This window comes from Strongylocentrotus purpuratus, unplaced genomic scaffold, assembly GCF_000002235.5.
Source record: "Strongylocentrotus purpuratus isolate Spur 01 unplaced genomic scaffold, Spur_5.0 spur5_scaffold_12, whole genome shotgun sequence".
NCBI classification, from domain to species: domain Eukaryota; kingdom Metazoa; phylum Echinodermata; class Echinoidea; order Camarodonta; family Strongylocentrotidae; genus Strongylocentrotus; species Strongylocentrotus purpuratus.
The window spans coordinates 16,301,883-16,318,126 of NW_022145597.1; the positions used below are offsets into that span (position 1 = coordinate 16,301,883).

Consider the following 16,244-nt stretch of genomic DNA (forward strand, 5'->3'; position numbering starts at 1 on the left):
TACATGTAAACAGTGTATCACCAGGTCAATGAATAAAATTGTCTTTTCAACTTTACACCATTCAATATGCCATATATGGTAACAAAATATTTTGCATGATTGATTATCATAAAAACAGATGAAAACAGTAAATTTTACAAAAAAATTATCACCATAACCGTGATCATAATATGTAAATCTGTTCATTATGACATTATTACAATTTTTATACACATTTCATACATGATCAATGTATATAAACAGGAATTTCTCTATGTATTTACAAATGATAATACATACTCATTGTTTAGCTATGTTTGTTGTATGAAACAGCAAACAAGAGCTTGGCTAAAGAACGATTGGCAACTGATTAAAAGATGTACGATTGATAATACCCACTCAATGATGAGATGATGATGATGATGATGACGATGACGATGGTGATGATAACGATGAACTTAATTAAAATGAACAGTAAATGAATAGCATAAACATTATCAAATGGACAGTGAACAAAATAATGAAGTCGACGATTGCATACACACTTAATAATGCTAAAGATTAAAATGATTGTTGTATGGTAAATACCTGTATGACAATATCAATAACAATTGCAAAATTAATTAAATCAAATTATACAGTTATGATCAATATGATCATAAAAAGGTTTAAAAAAAATAAGGAATGATCATGTGCATGATGGAAAATGAGGATGAGATGGATGGCAATGGGAAAAAAAATAAGTGATGATGATAATGATGTTGATTATAATGTTAGTGATGGTGACGATGGCCATGATCATGATGATGGCAATGGTGATGAACACAACATGAAATCACACACACTTAAAAAACAAGGAAACAAACAATTATGTGGCAATGACAATCATTAGGCATTGTATTGGTGGTGGTGGTACAAAAGATGAATAAAAACATATCCTTATGTGACATATTATGTAAAAATATTGATTTCTCTGAACTGTCTGTTGAATAGCATACATGCCAACATTTGAAAATCAGAAATCTGTACAAATTATGCTATTTTCAAAAAAAAGAAGAACAATCCTAACTCTCCTATTCAATACTACAGACAAATTTGTACAGGAAGAGGAACACCTGCATTAAAATGATAATTATCTTCTCCCAAAAAGAGGAATGTTCCTCTTTAATCTGAACAGTTGGCATGTATGGAATAGATTTGAAACATGATTCATCAATGAATAACCTTTGAATCTAGCACAGATTTGGATAATCTTGTATTTTTGTTTTGCCTGCAGCTTTCTCCTCAAATTGAAAGGAGAGAGGGGGTAAATCTACTCCTAAATGTGGCGCTAAAGACTAAATATAAACTAACGGAAAATGATAAATGAACAAAAACACATAAATTACAATACCCCCTTGGAAAATCAAAACCTACATAATCATGCATGAGAAACACTTGCAAAATAACAAGCACTGAACAGGAGGTGAAAAGGTGTTACACACAATTCAAACAATAACACTCGCATAACTTTACATATCTTATGGTTTGTGGCCTCCACACATGCTCTGATAAAAAATCATCATGAAAAGAGACACCAAGAGATAATGTAGATAGTTTTTGTTAACAGGATGTGTCAAAAAAACATGTAGTACATGCGTAGAGTAAAATATGAGTGTAATAATTTTAGTAGTATACAGTACCTTAAGGTAAAAAGTAAAACAATGGAATAGTACTGACTCTCAGCTACTAGTACGAGACATCTTTTTTTTTTTTAAATAGAGAAAAGAGCTACCAAACAAATATTTCTGTAAAAGCCTCGACCAAACGGATGTTATAAGTAGATACAGTATGAGAGTACAAAATTGACTACGTGTACATGTATATCCACCTCTTACGAGTTGAAAAAGATGTCAGATGATAAAGCTTATCATATACTATTCTCTTTATCCATTTGAAATCAGTCAACAAACCAATCAGCATCTGCCTTTCATATGAGTTACTTAGGATATTTATTACCATGTGCATGATTGGCTGTCAATTTATTGTCTCTCTCTGTATTGCAATAGCATTTGCTGTTTGGCGTTAATCATTATTTCACATGGAGGAAAAGTTTTGCGATAGTTAACCATTTAACTACCGGTAGCTGCCCGATCAAGTACACTGTACGCAACAGAAGCAAAAGCACCAATGACAATGATGATGATGATGATGATGATGAAGAAGATGGTGATGATGATGATGATGAAGAAGATGATGATGATGATGATGATGATGATGATGATGATGAAGAAGATGATGATGATGATGATGATGTTGATGAAGATGAAGATGGTGGAGGTAATATATGGGTGGTGAGGATGACAATTACAATGACAAAAATAATGATGATGGTTGTGACGACAAATATAAACGACAGCGATAATCATGGTGGTGGTAATGATAATAACCATGACGACGATGATGAAGGTGATGGTGACGATGATAGTAATAACAATGATTGTGATTGCAATGATCATAGTACTACTTCATTCCTAGTAAAAATGCTACTACTGTCCTTTTAAGTACTGGATTCCAATATCTTTCATCTTCATTCAAGTGAATTTCATTTTTCCTTCCCATTTAAATATGACAATCATATTTTTAAGATAATGAAGATGATGAGGATTTATTATAGTACTACAGAGAATAAAGTCCTTCTACTACTGGCTTTGTAAATACTGGATACTGATTCAATTCACCTTTCCCAATTGGATTTCAGTTTTTCCCCTTTTACCCAATATTTCATCTTCATGTATTTTACTCATACATCTAAAACCATGAACCTATTTCAATATCTCAACAGACTATGTTAGATCTGGGTGTGTTTTTTTCTTTTCACACTTTCTGTTTGATTTAAAATTGGAAAAAATATAATTGATCTCCCTGCAATGGTCCTTCCTGGAAGATAATACATGTACATTCCTTTCCATTGACTAATTTTGCTCATGGCAGTGCTTACAAAAGAAAACTGCATATTTGTTTTTGTTTTTGTGCGAGTAAGTGACAAGGAGAGTCAGCGATATACCATATAAAAATCTCATGTCAAGCCTAGACAGAAATATACCACTAAACGTATGAATGACTTCAGCTATATTTCAAGGGTGTACGTTAATCCTAATCTGTAGAGCGAGTACATCTGGTGATGATGGGTTGATGTAACTGATCCAAATAGAATCAAATCTGGGAGCTAATTCTTTATCAGCAGTGTACTAATAGGTGACAACCTTCCTTAGACGAACGTTTCTTACACATCTACAGATATGTATGAACATTGTAGATGCCATGACGCAAAAGCAAAAATATTTGTGATTAAAAAAAAAATTATTAGGTAAAGGGAACCAGTTCTCGTCAGAATCAGCAGAGAATGGCTCTTCTCAAAGAAGCCGAATTATCAGTGTGTTGTATATTAGTAGAATCCATTGGTGAAATGTAAGGAAAGGATGGACTCTGCACACCTTAGGTGATCCTAACCATATCCCTCGAGCAGAATTCATGTATTGATGAAGAACACTCTTCTGGGACCCGTTTCACAAAGCCTTTTTTTCAATGACAAATGACAAAAATCAAAGACAAAACTGCCGATAACCAATCAGAAGCAAGGATTTCAATAGCTTGTAACAAAAACTGTCAGTTGTCACTGATGATAAGTTTTGTGAAACGCCCCCCTGGAAGCAGAAGAGGATCTACCTTCTTCTTGAAGACACCAAGCTTCCCAAGGGCTGTTCATTGGTCCAAGGCAATTGTGATACAGCTCTACCATTCATTCTCAAACCAATGCCACAGCTGGACAGTTTATATTTTACTAATTGTCCAAAAGGAATTACTTCTCAACTAATTCTCATCAGAATCAGGAATCGGGAAGAACTTTCTTCTTGAAGAAGCCATATTGTCAGAAGGCTCATCGCTGCCAACAGGCAAAGCTTAAATAGTTGTCCCACCAGATATAGTAAAAACAATGCTGATTGTTTCAAAGGATTTACTGATTACGTAAAGGGAACAACTTCTCAACAACCTTGGCAAAGAATGTTCTTAATAAAGCCATGCTGTCAGAGAGCTGTTCAGTGAAGAATGTTCCTCTTTGAAGAAGCCATGCTGTCATAGAGCTGTTCATATACAGAAGGCGATGCTGTAATAGTAGTCCCACCAAGTATAGTCCAAACAGTGCCGAATGTGTAAAAGGATTTACTGATTATGTAAAGGAACACTGTCTCAACGACATCAGCAAAGAATGTCCTTAATGAAGCCATGTTGGTAGAGGGCTGTTCATCGGCAAAAGGCAATGCAGACATGGTACAGTCCCACCAGGCATAGTCCAAACAATGCGACAGCTAGTTGTCATTTGAAGGAGTTGTTGAAGTTCTCATCGCCGATCGGTGTTTGCCTGCAGGAACAGATGAAACAAAGAAAAATAACTATGGTCAGAATTTTAACAGGGCAATTTGGTAATGGCAATAAAAGGATATTATGATTACTAAAATTTCCCTTAGTGGTGACTGCAGAGTCATTGCTTAAAGCCATACTGTACCACTTGTAGCTACTTGCTCCCTCTATATAACAAACAATGCCTAATAGGTGGCCATTGGTCACCCATGATCCTCTTTTTCTTATGTTAATTGGGAGCTGAGTTGATGAGATAACCACCTGTCAGTGACCTTGCAGGGAGGTCTAATCCCTCCTAGCCACAATAGTACAGACAGCCCTTAAAAGTAGACCCTTGTGAGTCTCAAAGCAAAGGGCGGTATGTTTACTTGCTTTCATACTCTCATGATATCTTGTCTCCTAGTCATGTGGCTTAAGTGAGCTTCATCAACTCTTGACAGTAGACCCTTGACAGTCTCAACATAACCAATGGTATCCATATTTCAAACCCTGTGCCGTTTGTACTTCTAAGTCCTGTAGCCGACTTGAGCTTCCTCTATGTGATGCAACTCGAACAGTAGACCCTTGACAGTCCCAAAGTAATGACTGTTGTACTTACTTGCTCCCGTACTCTCTAGTCTCTTCTCTCAATGTCCTATAGTTGACATGAGCTTCCTCTATGTGATGCAACTCAAACAGTAGACCCTTGACAATCTCAACTAGCCAATGGTATCCATATTTCAAACCCTGTTCTGTGTACTTCTTAGTTCCGTCTGTATGCTGTAACTTTGACAGTAGTCCCTTGACAGTCCCTACGAAATGACTGGTATACTTACTTGCTCCCGTACTCTCTGGTCTCTTCTCTCAAGGTCCTATAGTTGACATGAGCTTCCTCTATGTGATGCAGCTCGAACAGTAGACCCTTGACAGTCTCAAAGCAGCTCTTGGAGTCTTCCACCAGCATGGTGGGAGGGGCTTCTGACCGCGTGCCTTGGTAGACAGCTTGTAACGCGCAGGCATCTGGAGAAGGAAATCGGAAATTAGATCATTAGGAACTACATGTATATTATGCAAAATATATTACTCATTGCGGATTCAGTATCGAAAATTATATCGCAAGTGATATTCGTTTGTCTCGCAATGTATGGTCAACAAGGGATCTAAAACATCACAACGTTTCGTGCGCCGAAGTGTTGCAGCGGCGCACGAAACGTCATGATGTTTTAGATCCCTTGTTAACCATACATTGCGAGATAAACGAATATCACTAGCGATATTATTTTCGATACATGTATATTCTCTAAGATTTTTAAAAACAATAGGCGAACAAATCTGCAGTTCCCTTTCATCCAAAGGTAGTACTTCTCTAACCTCAAATGGACAAAGTTCAAGTATCTGAATTCTAACCATTGACCTTTGAACTTTGACAGAAGAACACCCACCTTCTATTTTGTCTAGTTTAGCAATGTTGGCTTTGAATAACATGTAGACTAGGTGTGGTATGACTCGGCATGACCTTTGAACTTTGAGCCAGTAAGAATACTCACCTAAAGTTTCTCTAGTCTGGAAATGTTGGCTTTGAATAACTTACTAATTTTCTCTATTTAGAGATTTTAAAAATGGTATGACCTTTGAACTTTAACCTTTGACATAACAACACTAACCTTCAAGTTTCTCTATTTTGGCAATGTTGGCTTTGAATAACGTGTAGATTCTCTCCATCTCCCTGTCTGGATCAATGTCTAGCGTGACACTCCATGGTACGACCCTGCATATCAAAGAAAAATACCAAGGATCACAGAGGGCCACATTAATCTTCATTTGCCACACTCGACCCAGGTGAGGTAAATGGGTACCTGGCAGGAATTGATTCCTTGAAATGCTAGAGTGCTGTAATGGCAGCTAGGCTAAAGCCAGGGTAATAATAAATGCGCCTCGGAATAGAATTTCTAGATAGACGGCGCTATAGAAATGCCTATTATTAGTAGTAGTATTATTCCACTTCAATTACATGGATTTCTTCAAGTTTGGTTTGATCCAATCTGTTGAAATATGATTTGTTTCTTTTGCGGACCTACAAAGCTCAAGTTCCATGTATCCAGAGTTATACATTGAAAAGGTCTATTATTAGGAACCTCCCACCAAATGAAACATATTGAAAACTGGCGTTCTGCAAATAATTTTTGAATATTTAATTCTAGATATCTATTTTCTAGCCTTGACATATATTTGTACGTAATTCAAATTAATTTGACCATTGTATCAGATGATTTGAGAATAGCTCCTTTTGCAGCAATACAAAAACAGCTCTAGATTTTCATTTCTTACAAAGAAGCTTCAGAATCTATGACTGTAAAATTTCACATATGATATTTGAAGGATATATTTTAAACACTCAGCAAGTTTCCTGTTTGTAAAACGGACATCCTGCCTTTGAATTGTATGTTTAGGGTGGGGGTATTGAAAAGAGCAATTGTTGTCAGAGCGAATGTCATAGAAATTGAGCAACTTAGTGTGTCATATTAGAACTCAAAAAGTTTTAGTATCTTCAACGATGATATAAAGACGTTGGCTTACCCTGTCACCGGTGTGCATCCCCTGTCCGATTCATTCTGCAGTTTACAGCTGAAAATAATAAAAGGTACAGATGCAATTAAGCTCATCCTCATCTCATTATTTGTAGTTCTATGGCAGATTATTATTATCATTTTAATTTATTTTTATTTTTTTTTATTTTTTTTTTTTTGGGGGGGGGGGGGGGAAGGGGGAAAACTGAAAGCAACAAGCATTACAGCAGGGGTCATTTCCATTTCACAAGCATGTTAATACGTGCACAAACTAAATGGCAGCTTTTACGGTAAGAATTCACGTTATACAAGAACTACTGTCAAAATCAGTGGACTTTATTCATGGGTATTTCATTTGTACGTCACCAACTTTCCAAGATATTTAATAGAAAAGCTTTTCTGTAGTCCAAAGAAATATCATTAACTGTCCAGTAATAGGTCAGTGCAATCTACCTTGTAAAAAGGCTATCTAAATTGTTATACTATCTAATTTACAAGAAAAAAAACATTATGACCGTTGTCCTTATAGACTTTCTACATTTGTTTGATTGCTATGTGAAGAAAAAAAATCCTTTACGACAACACTCACCACATCCAATGACCGTTGACAAAGGCAGCGGGATGATAGTAGCTTAGTCTATGACGATTGCTCTTGCATATATTGGAAAGCATGTCAACCCTGATATAAAGTAGAAATTTATAATCCATTAAAAAAAAAAAACAATTAATATATAAACAAACAAAAAATGCCTGTTAGTTTTGGATGTGGTAACAAGGTATGATATATTCGTTTGAAGAAAGACTATCAATCTAATCAATTAAAACTTAAAAATTTATACTTAAATAGTATTTGAATGAGATTTTCTTACCAAGCTTTCTCCTCTACACAGTTGCTGGCTTGGACATATAGCGCCCTCTTTGGTTGAACTACTTGGAACATCTAGCAAAGGAAGATGAATAAGAGTATATATTGAGTGTGGGAGAAGTCGGTGACTGATCTTCCAACAAACCTTGTGCATGAGAGAGAATGATGACCCTCAACATTTACATGCAAAAATTAAAGTGAAAATTCAGTGTTACTGCTATGTTCACACATATGGTATATTCCCCCCCCCCCCCACTAAAACTCTACAACAAACAACAACAAAATAACTAGATATGACAATCAGCTGATGTTTCTTCCTGACATCACTATATAATGACGACAGAACACATTTTCATCAAGTATTATAGTTTGCAGGCTAGAAAATGATGTTGACAATTTTTCTCATGCAAAGTTGCAAAAGAATATTAAGCATTAATGATCTTTGTGTACATGTACAAGTGCTTAGGAATACTATTTTGTGAATTTGGTTGATTACTTACAAACTTCATTTGGAATGATTCTTCTTCTAGCTTCTCCACAGCTAGTACATCTGAGATGGGTATTGTACACAACGGTAGGCAGTCTGAAGCAAGAGACGAGATAAAAACATAGATTAAAAGTGACAGATCCAATTCTTTTACGGGTCATGATGCGTTGCAATGGTCTCTTAAAGGGAGATGATAGTCAGTTTACATGGGCAGTGGGTCATAATTCTACAGCTAGATGAGGCCATTTCAAAAGAAGGAAACCAGAAATCCTTTTTTTTAATTTTTTAATTTTTTCATTGCAGGATCATCTTGCCAAAATAACAGCTAATACGATAAGATGATGCTGTATCGGAAACAGAAAAGCAGAGAAAGCTCAAGAAGTATTAAAATGTTGTAATTTCTTGTGTTTTTTTTTCTTCTTTTAAATTCAAAAGTAGCTTCAAATTCATGCGTGTAGGTTGTTTGTTCGATCTTAGACACCATATTTATATGAAAGTGAATATGACGGCACATTCACTTCAGCTCTCTGTCTATGCCTACAAACTGGCTCAGGTGACCCAGGTTCGAAACTGAGTCACGTCTTTCGGATGGTGACGAGGTCAGTCCCCAGACGTAAATAATCATATCTGATTGATACACCTCTGTAAAAATCGAATTACACACTTACCGTCACTCTTGGAATACGTGAGCTCTCTGTTTGTCAGTCTGAACCACCTCCTCTTGAAGTTCTTCATACCGATACCCAACCTCTTCCTGCCTTGGGCTCTCTTTATCATGTACCTAGAAGAATATAAAATTACAAAAGTATATAATATTAATAATAATAATACAGGAGAGTTTTACAGCGCCATCTTCCATTCTCATTAAATGCTCAAGGCGCTTACCGGTACATCCATTCAAATCATGCTATTAAAATAGACCGCCATCTTGGACATTAAAAATAGAAATGGTTTGTCATATAGAGAATGCCATATATTTGTCATATGTCGATACCCAACCTCTTCCTGCCCTGGGCTCTCTTTATCATGTACCTACAAGAATATAAAATTACAAAGTATATCTATACAAATTTGTATTAAAAACATAAAGGTATCTGTCTCTTTTCTTTTAAATCAAACATTGCACTTTGATTTACACATAATAATGTATCTTTGAATAATTAATTTAAAACAATTATTGTCTTTAATACTGCTTTATAATGATAAATCAATTTATTTTCAGGAAAATATTTGAGTGATCTTTTACTTCTCTATTTTTTACTTGGTTTTTACTTGGTTTAAAATTGGTTTGGAGTCTGCAAAGCAATGTGTTTAAAAATTTCACATTTTGAATATTTATTTTCCACTGTGTATCAATAACTTTATTTACATACTCTGAGTGAGTCATACATAAACAATCTACATTTTAATAATAATGAAACTTCAGCACACTAAATATGAAAATTTGTTTTATGGTGATTAGCGCAGTAAAACAACTAGAAATGTTAAATAGTTAGAACTATTAGAGATTGTAAAGATTGTGGGAGAGGACAATGAAACTCACACTCTAGCCCAAACTCACAAAGAGTTTATTCTTATTTTATTTTGGGGGTGGAGGCAAGTAACCCGTGGTTTAGATTCATGAGTTCATATCCAATAAAAGGGGGAACACATTACCATGGTTTTCATCTAATCTTCTTTCATGAATTTCAGTCTTTGAAATAATATTGTGCAACAAAACCAACTTCAAAGTTTGAACAGAACTATTAAAGAAAAGGTTATGCAGGGTGATGACTTTTAAATTGAAGAATACAAAGTAATGATTGAAATACACTCGTAGTCTTGGTGATAAAATAATTTAATCTATACTGATTCAAAAAACAAAAACAATTTTTTTTTTTAAAATCAGATATTGTTATCAAATCTTCCAACACTGGAATAGTGTGGGGCAGCAGCTGAATTTGTTCAATTAAAAAATACAATGATTTCTATAAAAACTACAGTGCTCAAAAACATCACAGCACACAACACAGCTTACTCCAGACACCTAACAACGTAGATAGCATGTAAAATAAATATAAATAATATTTAAAAACATGCATATGTGCATAAAATAAGAAGTTACTGATGTTTAGTGCAATGCGACTACCGGTAATAAAGTGCATACAGTTGAAGAAAAAACATGTTTGTGGGAATACATTCAAAATGATGGGGTTTTCATTCAAACAAGACAAAATGAAGAGGCAACTGAGTTTAAGCTCATTAGAAATCAATTCGTCAAACATAGGATACACAAAATTAAATCAGTTTACCTAGCACCAAAACAATCCAACAGTAAATTAAACACATGTACAAAACTTTCAGAATAGGGAATCTTTTGTGTTGTCTCCTAGAAACACAAGAAATCTATCATGCAAACTCTATTCTTTAAAAACGGAAGAAGAAAAAATATGAAGAATATTTGAAGTAACCCATAGGACCAATACATACACATGTGTAATAAAAAAGCCCAAATAACTTAAAACAAAAACAAAACAAAATATTGTATCGTACATGTGTACTTCTAATACACTGGTAATGATCAAAATATTTTTAAATTAAAACGTTTGTCTTACCCTTCTTTCAACACGATTGGGGCCTCCATCGACTTGGTCTTGGATTTACTCGATGATACTTTCTCGAGAAACTGAATGAAAATGAAAAATGTATTTATTTATTTTATTTACAGATTTATTTCAGCAAGATTGCCGCTTCAGTTAACAAACTGCTATCCCTGAGGGCCATGCACAATAAAACCAACGTACATAAAATATTTAGATTTGATACATAGAAATTGAACACCTAAATAACATAATAAACACGGCTTATGAAAGCAAAATACAGAATATCAAGCTCAATGCCTGGATTCCTAAAGTTCACTGTATAGCTGTCGCTCTAGATCTTCACACCAAGGAGGTAAAAATCACTCAATCTTGATATACACTGTAGATGTACATGTACATGTGTATCTCATTTACGTTTCATGACTACACTGTACATGTATACAACTTTGACTTCATTACAGTATTTTGAATGGAATGAAAATATGGACAATAGATGCTCCATTATTTGGTGGAAATTATTGAAATTGTTTTTGATATTCCCATCATTGAACATCCTGGTATTCCAAATTGTTTTTCATTGTTTGGCAACTTTTGCAGATTTGTGAGGATCATCTTTCAGATTGTGCACTCACTATCATAATGGTTTATAAATGACTGGGGAAAAGAGATTTAAAAAAATAACAGAAGGGGTATATCGGCAACATGTTTGGAAGAGTAATCCTAATTTCAAAGGAAAATCAACATTGACAGCAAGTTATTATACTAAATGAACAAGTAAACAAATGAAAAAGTTGTACATTTGCAAGTTGATATCATTAAACAAATAGAACTGGGGCCTGTTTCACAAAACTTTTAATCAATAGCAAATTTCAAAATTCAAGGACAAATTTGCTCTCAGCGAATCAAATATAAGGATTTCAGTAGCTTTTAACAGTTATCGTAACTTGTTATTGATAACAAGTTTCGTGAAACAGGGCCCAGAGGTTGGATTGTCCTCCAGTGAGCGCACCTTTCTGATTCCTTGTACGTGTTCTCTGTCCAGTATGTTGGAGTAGAGGGGGGTCATGTACTCCTCTTTCATGTTGACAGAGCTCTGTAAGAAATTAAAAAAGACAAAGGAGATGAAGAACAATTTTTTGTTGAAACTGGGGTTTGGTCAAAGTGATAATATAGGGTGAGAGTGGGTGTTGCAATTGAGCTTTAGGTTAAATTTATGGTTAGACCCAGGGGTAAGTTCAGTGGTAATTTTGTGGTAATTTGGGGGGTATTAAAAGTTCGGGGGTAAGTTCAGGTTCTAGGTTAAGTTCAAAGTTAGGTTCAAGTTTAGGTTCAAGGTCTATTACAATGAGAATGTGCATACATTGTGTGCGGGCAAGCCTGAAACCTATGACCCGGGTAATAATATATCTGTAAAGCTCTTAGAGACATTGTTGATGTATTTAGCGCAGTATAAACACTTAATATCATTCTTATTATTACATAATATGAAAATGTGAGAAGGAAAATAGAGAATAAAACCCCCAACCTACCAGTTTGTCTGGGTTGACATGGTTCCCCAGTGTCTGTATTGCCTTGGATACCATCTTTAGTGTTCTGCTGACCAACTCATCCTGTGAAGAATTTAAAAAATGAGTCTCATTATATATTCATTAGTACAGTGAAACCTGTCTATAAAGACCACCCCAGGGAGACAAGAAAAATGGTCGTTATAGGCAGGTGGTCTTTAATTACAGGTTCCTTTAGGAGATGTTTCAATGAGAAACCATTTTCAAGGGAAACAAAACATGTGGTCTTTCTATACAGGTGGTCGCTAAGGCAGGTTTGACTGTATATAAATATGCAACGGCAGATAAACCAAAAAACAAATTGAGATACAAGCTTGCCAACAAAATACCTTACAATTATGCTGGATTGATATTTTTGTGATTCTTCATTATCATAACACATTGTCTACGGGAACCTATGGAAATGAGAAAATCAAAGGATAAATTTGTTGGCATTTGTAAGCCTGTTTAAATTTCCTTTGCATTAATGCTCCATGTGCCACGCTGGCATGTGCATCGGAGTGCACAGTACAGATGAAAGCTAGCCAAAAGGTAAAGTGGAATTTTGCTAATGTGTTGACCCCTTTTTGTGGCAAACATAAGAACGTGTCAGGCATTGCTGCCATCAGAAAAGGGGCAATTATGTCTTGCTCCAGATAGGCAGAATAGAACCAAATGAAAAATAAAAGAACATGGATGTTCTTGAGCTTACAGGGTTTTCTTTCTTGAGGTGGAATAACCTGGGAGAAAGGATGGCAGGAGCAAAGAATCGAAGGAAAACAAAACCGCTCACAGCGGAGTATTTGGCATCAGGATCATCTAAAATGGAAGTGAGAAACACAAATGAGCATCATTTTTCTATTAAAGTTTGTAGTAAATAGCGACTGCTACATTTCTATGACAAATCTTCTAACAGATAAACTGAAGAACAGAACAGCCTCCTCCTCCTACAACTCATCTTCTTTTTCTTACTTCTCTTCCTTGCTCATCTTCCCTCTCCCTGTCTCTCTCCCTCTCCATACCCTCCTCTTCATTCCTTCCCTATAATTCCCCTCCGTCTCCTCCTCCTCCTTCTCCTCATCCTTGTTTTCTTCCATTTTCATCTCATCATTACATGTACATGTATATACAGACAGCAAGTCCTTATACTTCATCTCATTGGCTTTCTCTACTACCTCCTCCTCACTCTATCCCCCAATAAACCCCCCCCCCCTCTCTCTTTCTCTCTCTATCCCCCTTCCTCCCTCCCTCCCTACCACTCCCCTCTCTCTCTCTCTCTCCATCTTCCACAATCTTTCCTACATTCTCCCTATCACTTACCAGGAAACTGTCTGGAGGCGGCCTCCTTGAGGTAATAGAAGACTTCGCACATCCTCCCCATCCCCCCCTCCCCTTCTCTCTCTCTATCACACATGCACTCTCTCTCTCTTTCCCCTCCCCCCCTCTCTCTCTCTCTCTCTCTCTCTCTCTCCCTCTCTCTCTCTCTCTCTCCCTCTCTCTCTCTCTCTCCATCTTCCATCTTCTATCTTTCCCCCTTTCTCCCTATGACTTACCAGGAAACTGTCTGGAGGCGGCTTCCTTGAGGTAATAAAAGACTTTGCACATCCTCCCCATCCCCCCTCCCCTTCTCTCTCTCTATCACGTGTGCACTCTCTCTCTTTCCCCTCCCCCTCTCTCCCTCCCTCCCTCCCTCCCTCTCTCTCGCTCTCTCTCTCTCTCTCTCTCTCTCTTTCTCTCTCTCCATTTTCCATCTTCTATCTCTTCTACATTCTCCCTATCACTTACCAGGAAACTGTCTGGAGGCGGCCTCCTTGAGGTAATAAAAGACTTCGCACATCGAAGTAGGACACGTCGCCGCCGAGCCCACGATGGCTTGGAACGCTTTCTCAATGTAATGCTGTAAATTGGCCTGTTAATAATAATAATAATAATGATAATAATGATAATGATGGTGGTGGTGGTGGTGGTGGTGGTGGTGGTGGTGGTGGTGGTGATGATGATGATGATGATGATGATGATGATGATGATGATGATGATGATGATGATGATGATGATGATGATGATGATGATGATGATGATGATGATGATGATGATATTGATATCGATGATGATAATGATATTGATATTGATGATGATGATGATGATGATATTGATGATGATAATAATAATAAGAGTAATTATAATAATATTAACAATGATAATCCAATTCATAATAATAATAAACAATAATAGTAATAATGTTGGATGTAATAGTAATAATAATAATAACTTCCTAATTTACAAAGAGCCATTCCTGAGGATAAAAAGTGCTGGAAATCAGTAAACTGGTTTCAGCTACTTTCAATATGTTCATGAAGTCTGGTGATTTATTCACACACATTGCACGTAGTGTAACTACGTCGTTCACCTGGGCAAAGTGCATTAAAATTGGTTTACTGTTTCGCAAAGGATTAAGAACCATGACTGGGTTTCAAATTATCTACAACATTAGGAAGTAATAGATCTATAATGAATGCTGACCTGATACATGGAAAACAATTCCAGGAAATAGGGCTTAATATAGATCCACAAATGGATAAAATGTTACCTGTCATCTCATCGGTTAAGAGCCAAAAGGGCATTACATCTCTGGTAAACTATATGAGTTGATGCCCTTCTGGCACTCAATTACAGGAAACACTTGTCAATCTCAACAGACCTAGCAGTACATCATGAGGTTACTAGATTTCTAACCGCAACCATACTACACTGGATCATAACCACTGCTATTAGGATGCGGCATTAAAATACCTTTATTATATTCTCTGTGACAATGTAATACTACTACTACTAATAACAATACATTTATAGAGCACAGAAATGCCTTTCACAGACAATGGTTAACACTGATAGAATAAATGAGGACTTCATCAATCTTAAAGGGCAATCCAACCCTTGTAATCAGTTCATTTGAATGAAGGCAGAAAAATCACAGAAAGAGAATTGCAAAGTTTGAAATAAAAAAAGGAGAACATAAATTCCAAAAAGTGAAAATACAGAATGAATTAAGACAGCTTCAGAAAGTAGCTAAGGAAAAAATATGAGGAAATTAAATAAAGAAGGTTACAAATAATTAAAAAAGAAAAAAGAGGAAAGTTAAAGAACAAAATGCTTACAAGATTGGCTTCCAAGTTCTCTCCGTCCTTGAACTTGGTGGTGTCGATCTCACACTGCTTGCGTTCCTCGTAGATGTCGTCGACCACGCCCTTCAGGACATCGTGCAGGTAATGGAGGCCCTGCAACCTCATGAACTCGTCCAGGCACTTTGATGCCAGCGAGTTGCCCCGGAATATCGTGTGCGGGTCCCTGGAAATAGAGACATCGAAATGGAATGCTTAGGAGGAAAGGGATGTACATCTTGCCTCGTGTAACGCAAAGTAAATTAGATTGCATTGACTTTTTTCGTGGGAATAAATGGGACAGTTAAAATACATACAATGTGGCACCACAATGACATACCCAATTCACCAATTTGAAATTTCAACTCTGTAAAGTGATTTTAACCATTAGAAATCAAATTTCAGTAATCAACGTTATTAAATACATGCCTTTTCTTTTATTAATTTATTTTCAGGTTTTTCATCTTAAAATTAATTGCTGTAAATATTGGATCACTCTTTATTCTTTAACCCTACTAACTAGCGCTATTAAAAAAAATACACCATGTATATCTGAAATAGATTTTAGTGTTATTGAAGTTGATATTGCTGAGAGTAAGAAACTCAATTTGCAAACTGAGCAAGTGACAAATAGGTCTAAATGGACAGATAGTACATGTATTTCAATGGTTTCCTATCTTTT

General features: G+C 36.0%; 1 protein-coding gene across 1 annotated transcript in view; it reads right to left on the reverse strand.

Moving 5' to 3' along the window:
- Window positions 1–1,735: 1,735 nt before the first annotated feature.
- Window positions 1,736–16,244, reverse strand: part of LOC763344 (ras GTPase-activating protein 3) — a 98,183-nt gene continuing 83,674 nt past the window's right edge. The window contains exons 11-24 of the mRNA XM_030981942.1: window positions 15,560–15,749; window positions 14,190–14,313; window positions 13,117–13,223; window positions 12,390–12,470; window positions 11,870–11,953; window positions 10,873–10,943; window positions 8,947–9,059; window positions 8,292–8,374; window positions 7,796–7,866; window positions 7,516–7,605; window positions 6,937–6,984; window positions 6,024–6,127; window positions 5,196–5,379; window positions 1,736–4,381 (exon numbers count right to left, since the gene is read on the reverse strand). Coding sequence (XP_030837802.1) covers window positions 4,336–4,381; window positions 5,196–5,379; window positions 6,024–6,127; window positions 6,937–6,984; window positions 7,516–7,605; window positions 7,796–7,866; window positions 8,292–8,374; window positions 8,947–9,059; window positions 10,873–10,943; window positions 11,870–11,953; window positions 12,390–12,470; window positions 13,117–13,223; window positions 14,190–14,313; window positions 15,560–15,749 — 1,396 coding nt within the window. The 3' untranslated portion in view covers window positions 1,736–4,335. The remainder of the gene's footprint in view (window positions 4,382–5,195; window positions 5,380–6,023; window positions 6,128–6,936; window positions 6,985–7,515; window positions 7,606–7,795; window positions 7,867–8,291; window positions 8,375–8,946; window positions 9,060–10,872; window positions 10,944–11,869; window positions 11,954–12,389; window positions 12,471–13,116; window positions 13,224–14,189; window positions 14,314–15,559; window positions 15,750–16,244) is intronic.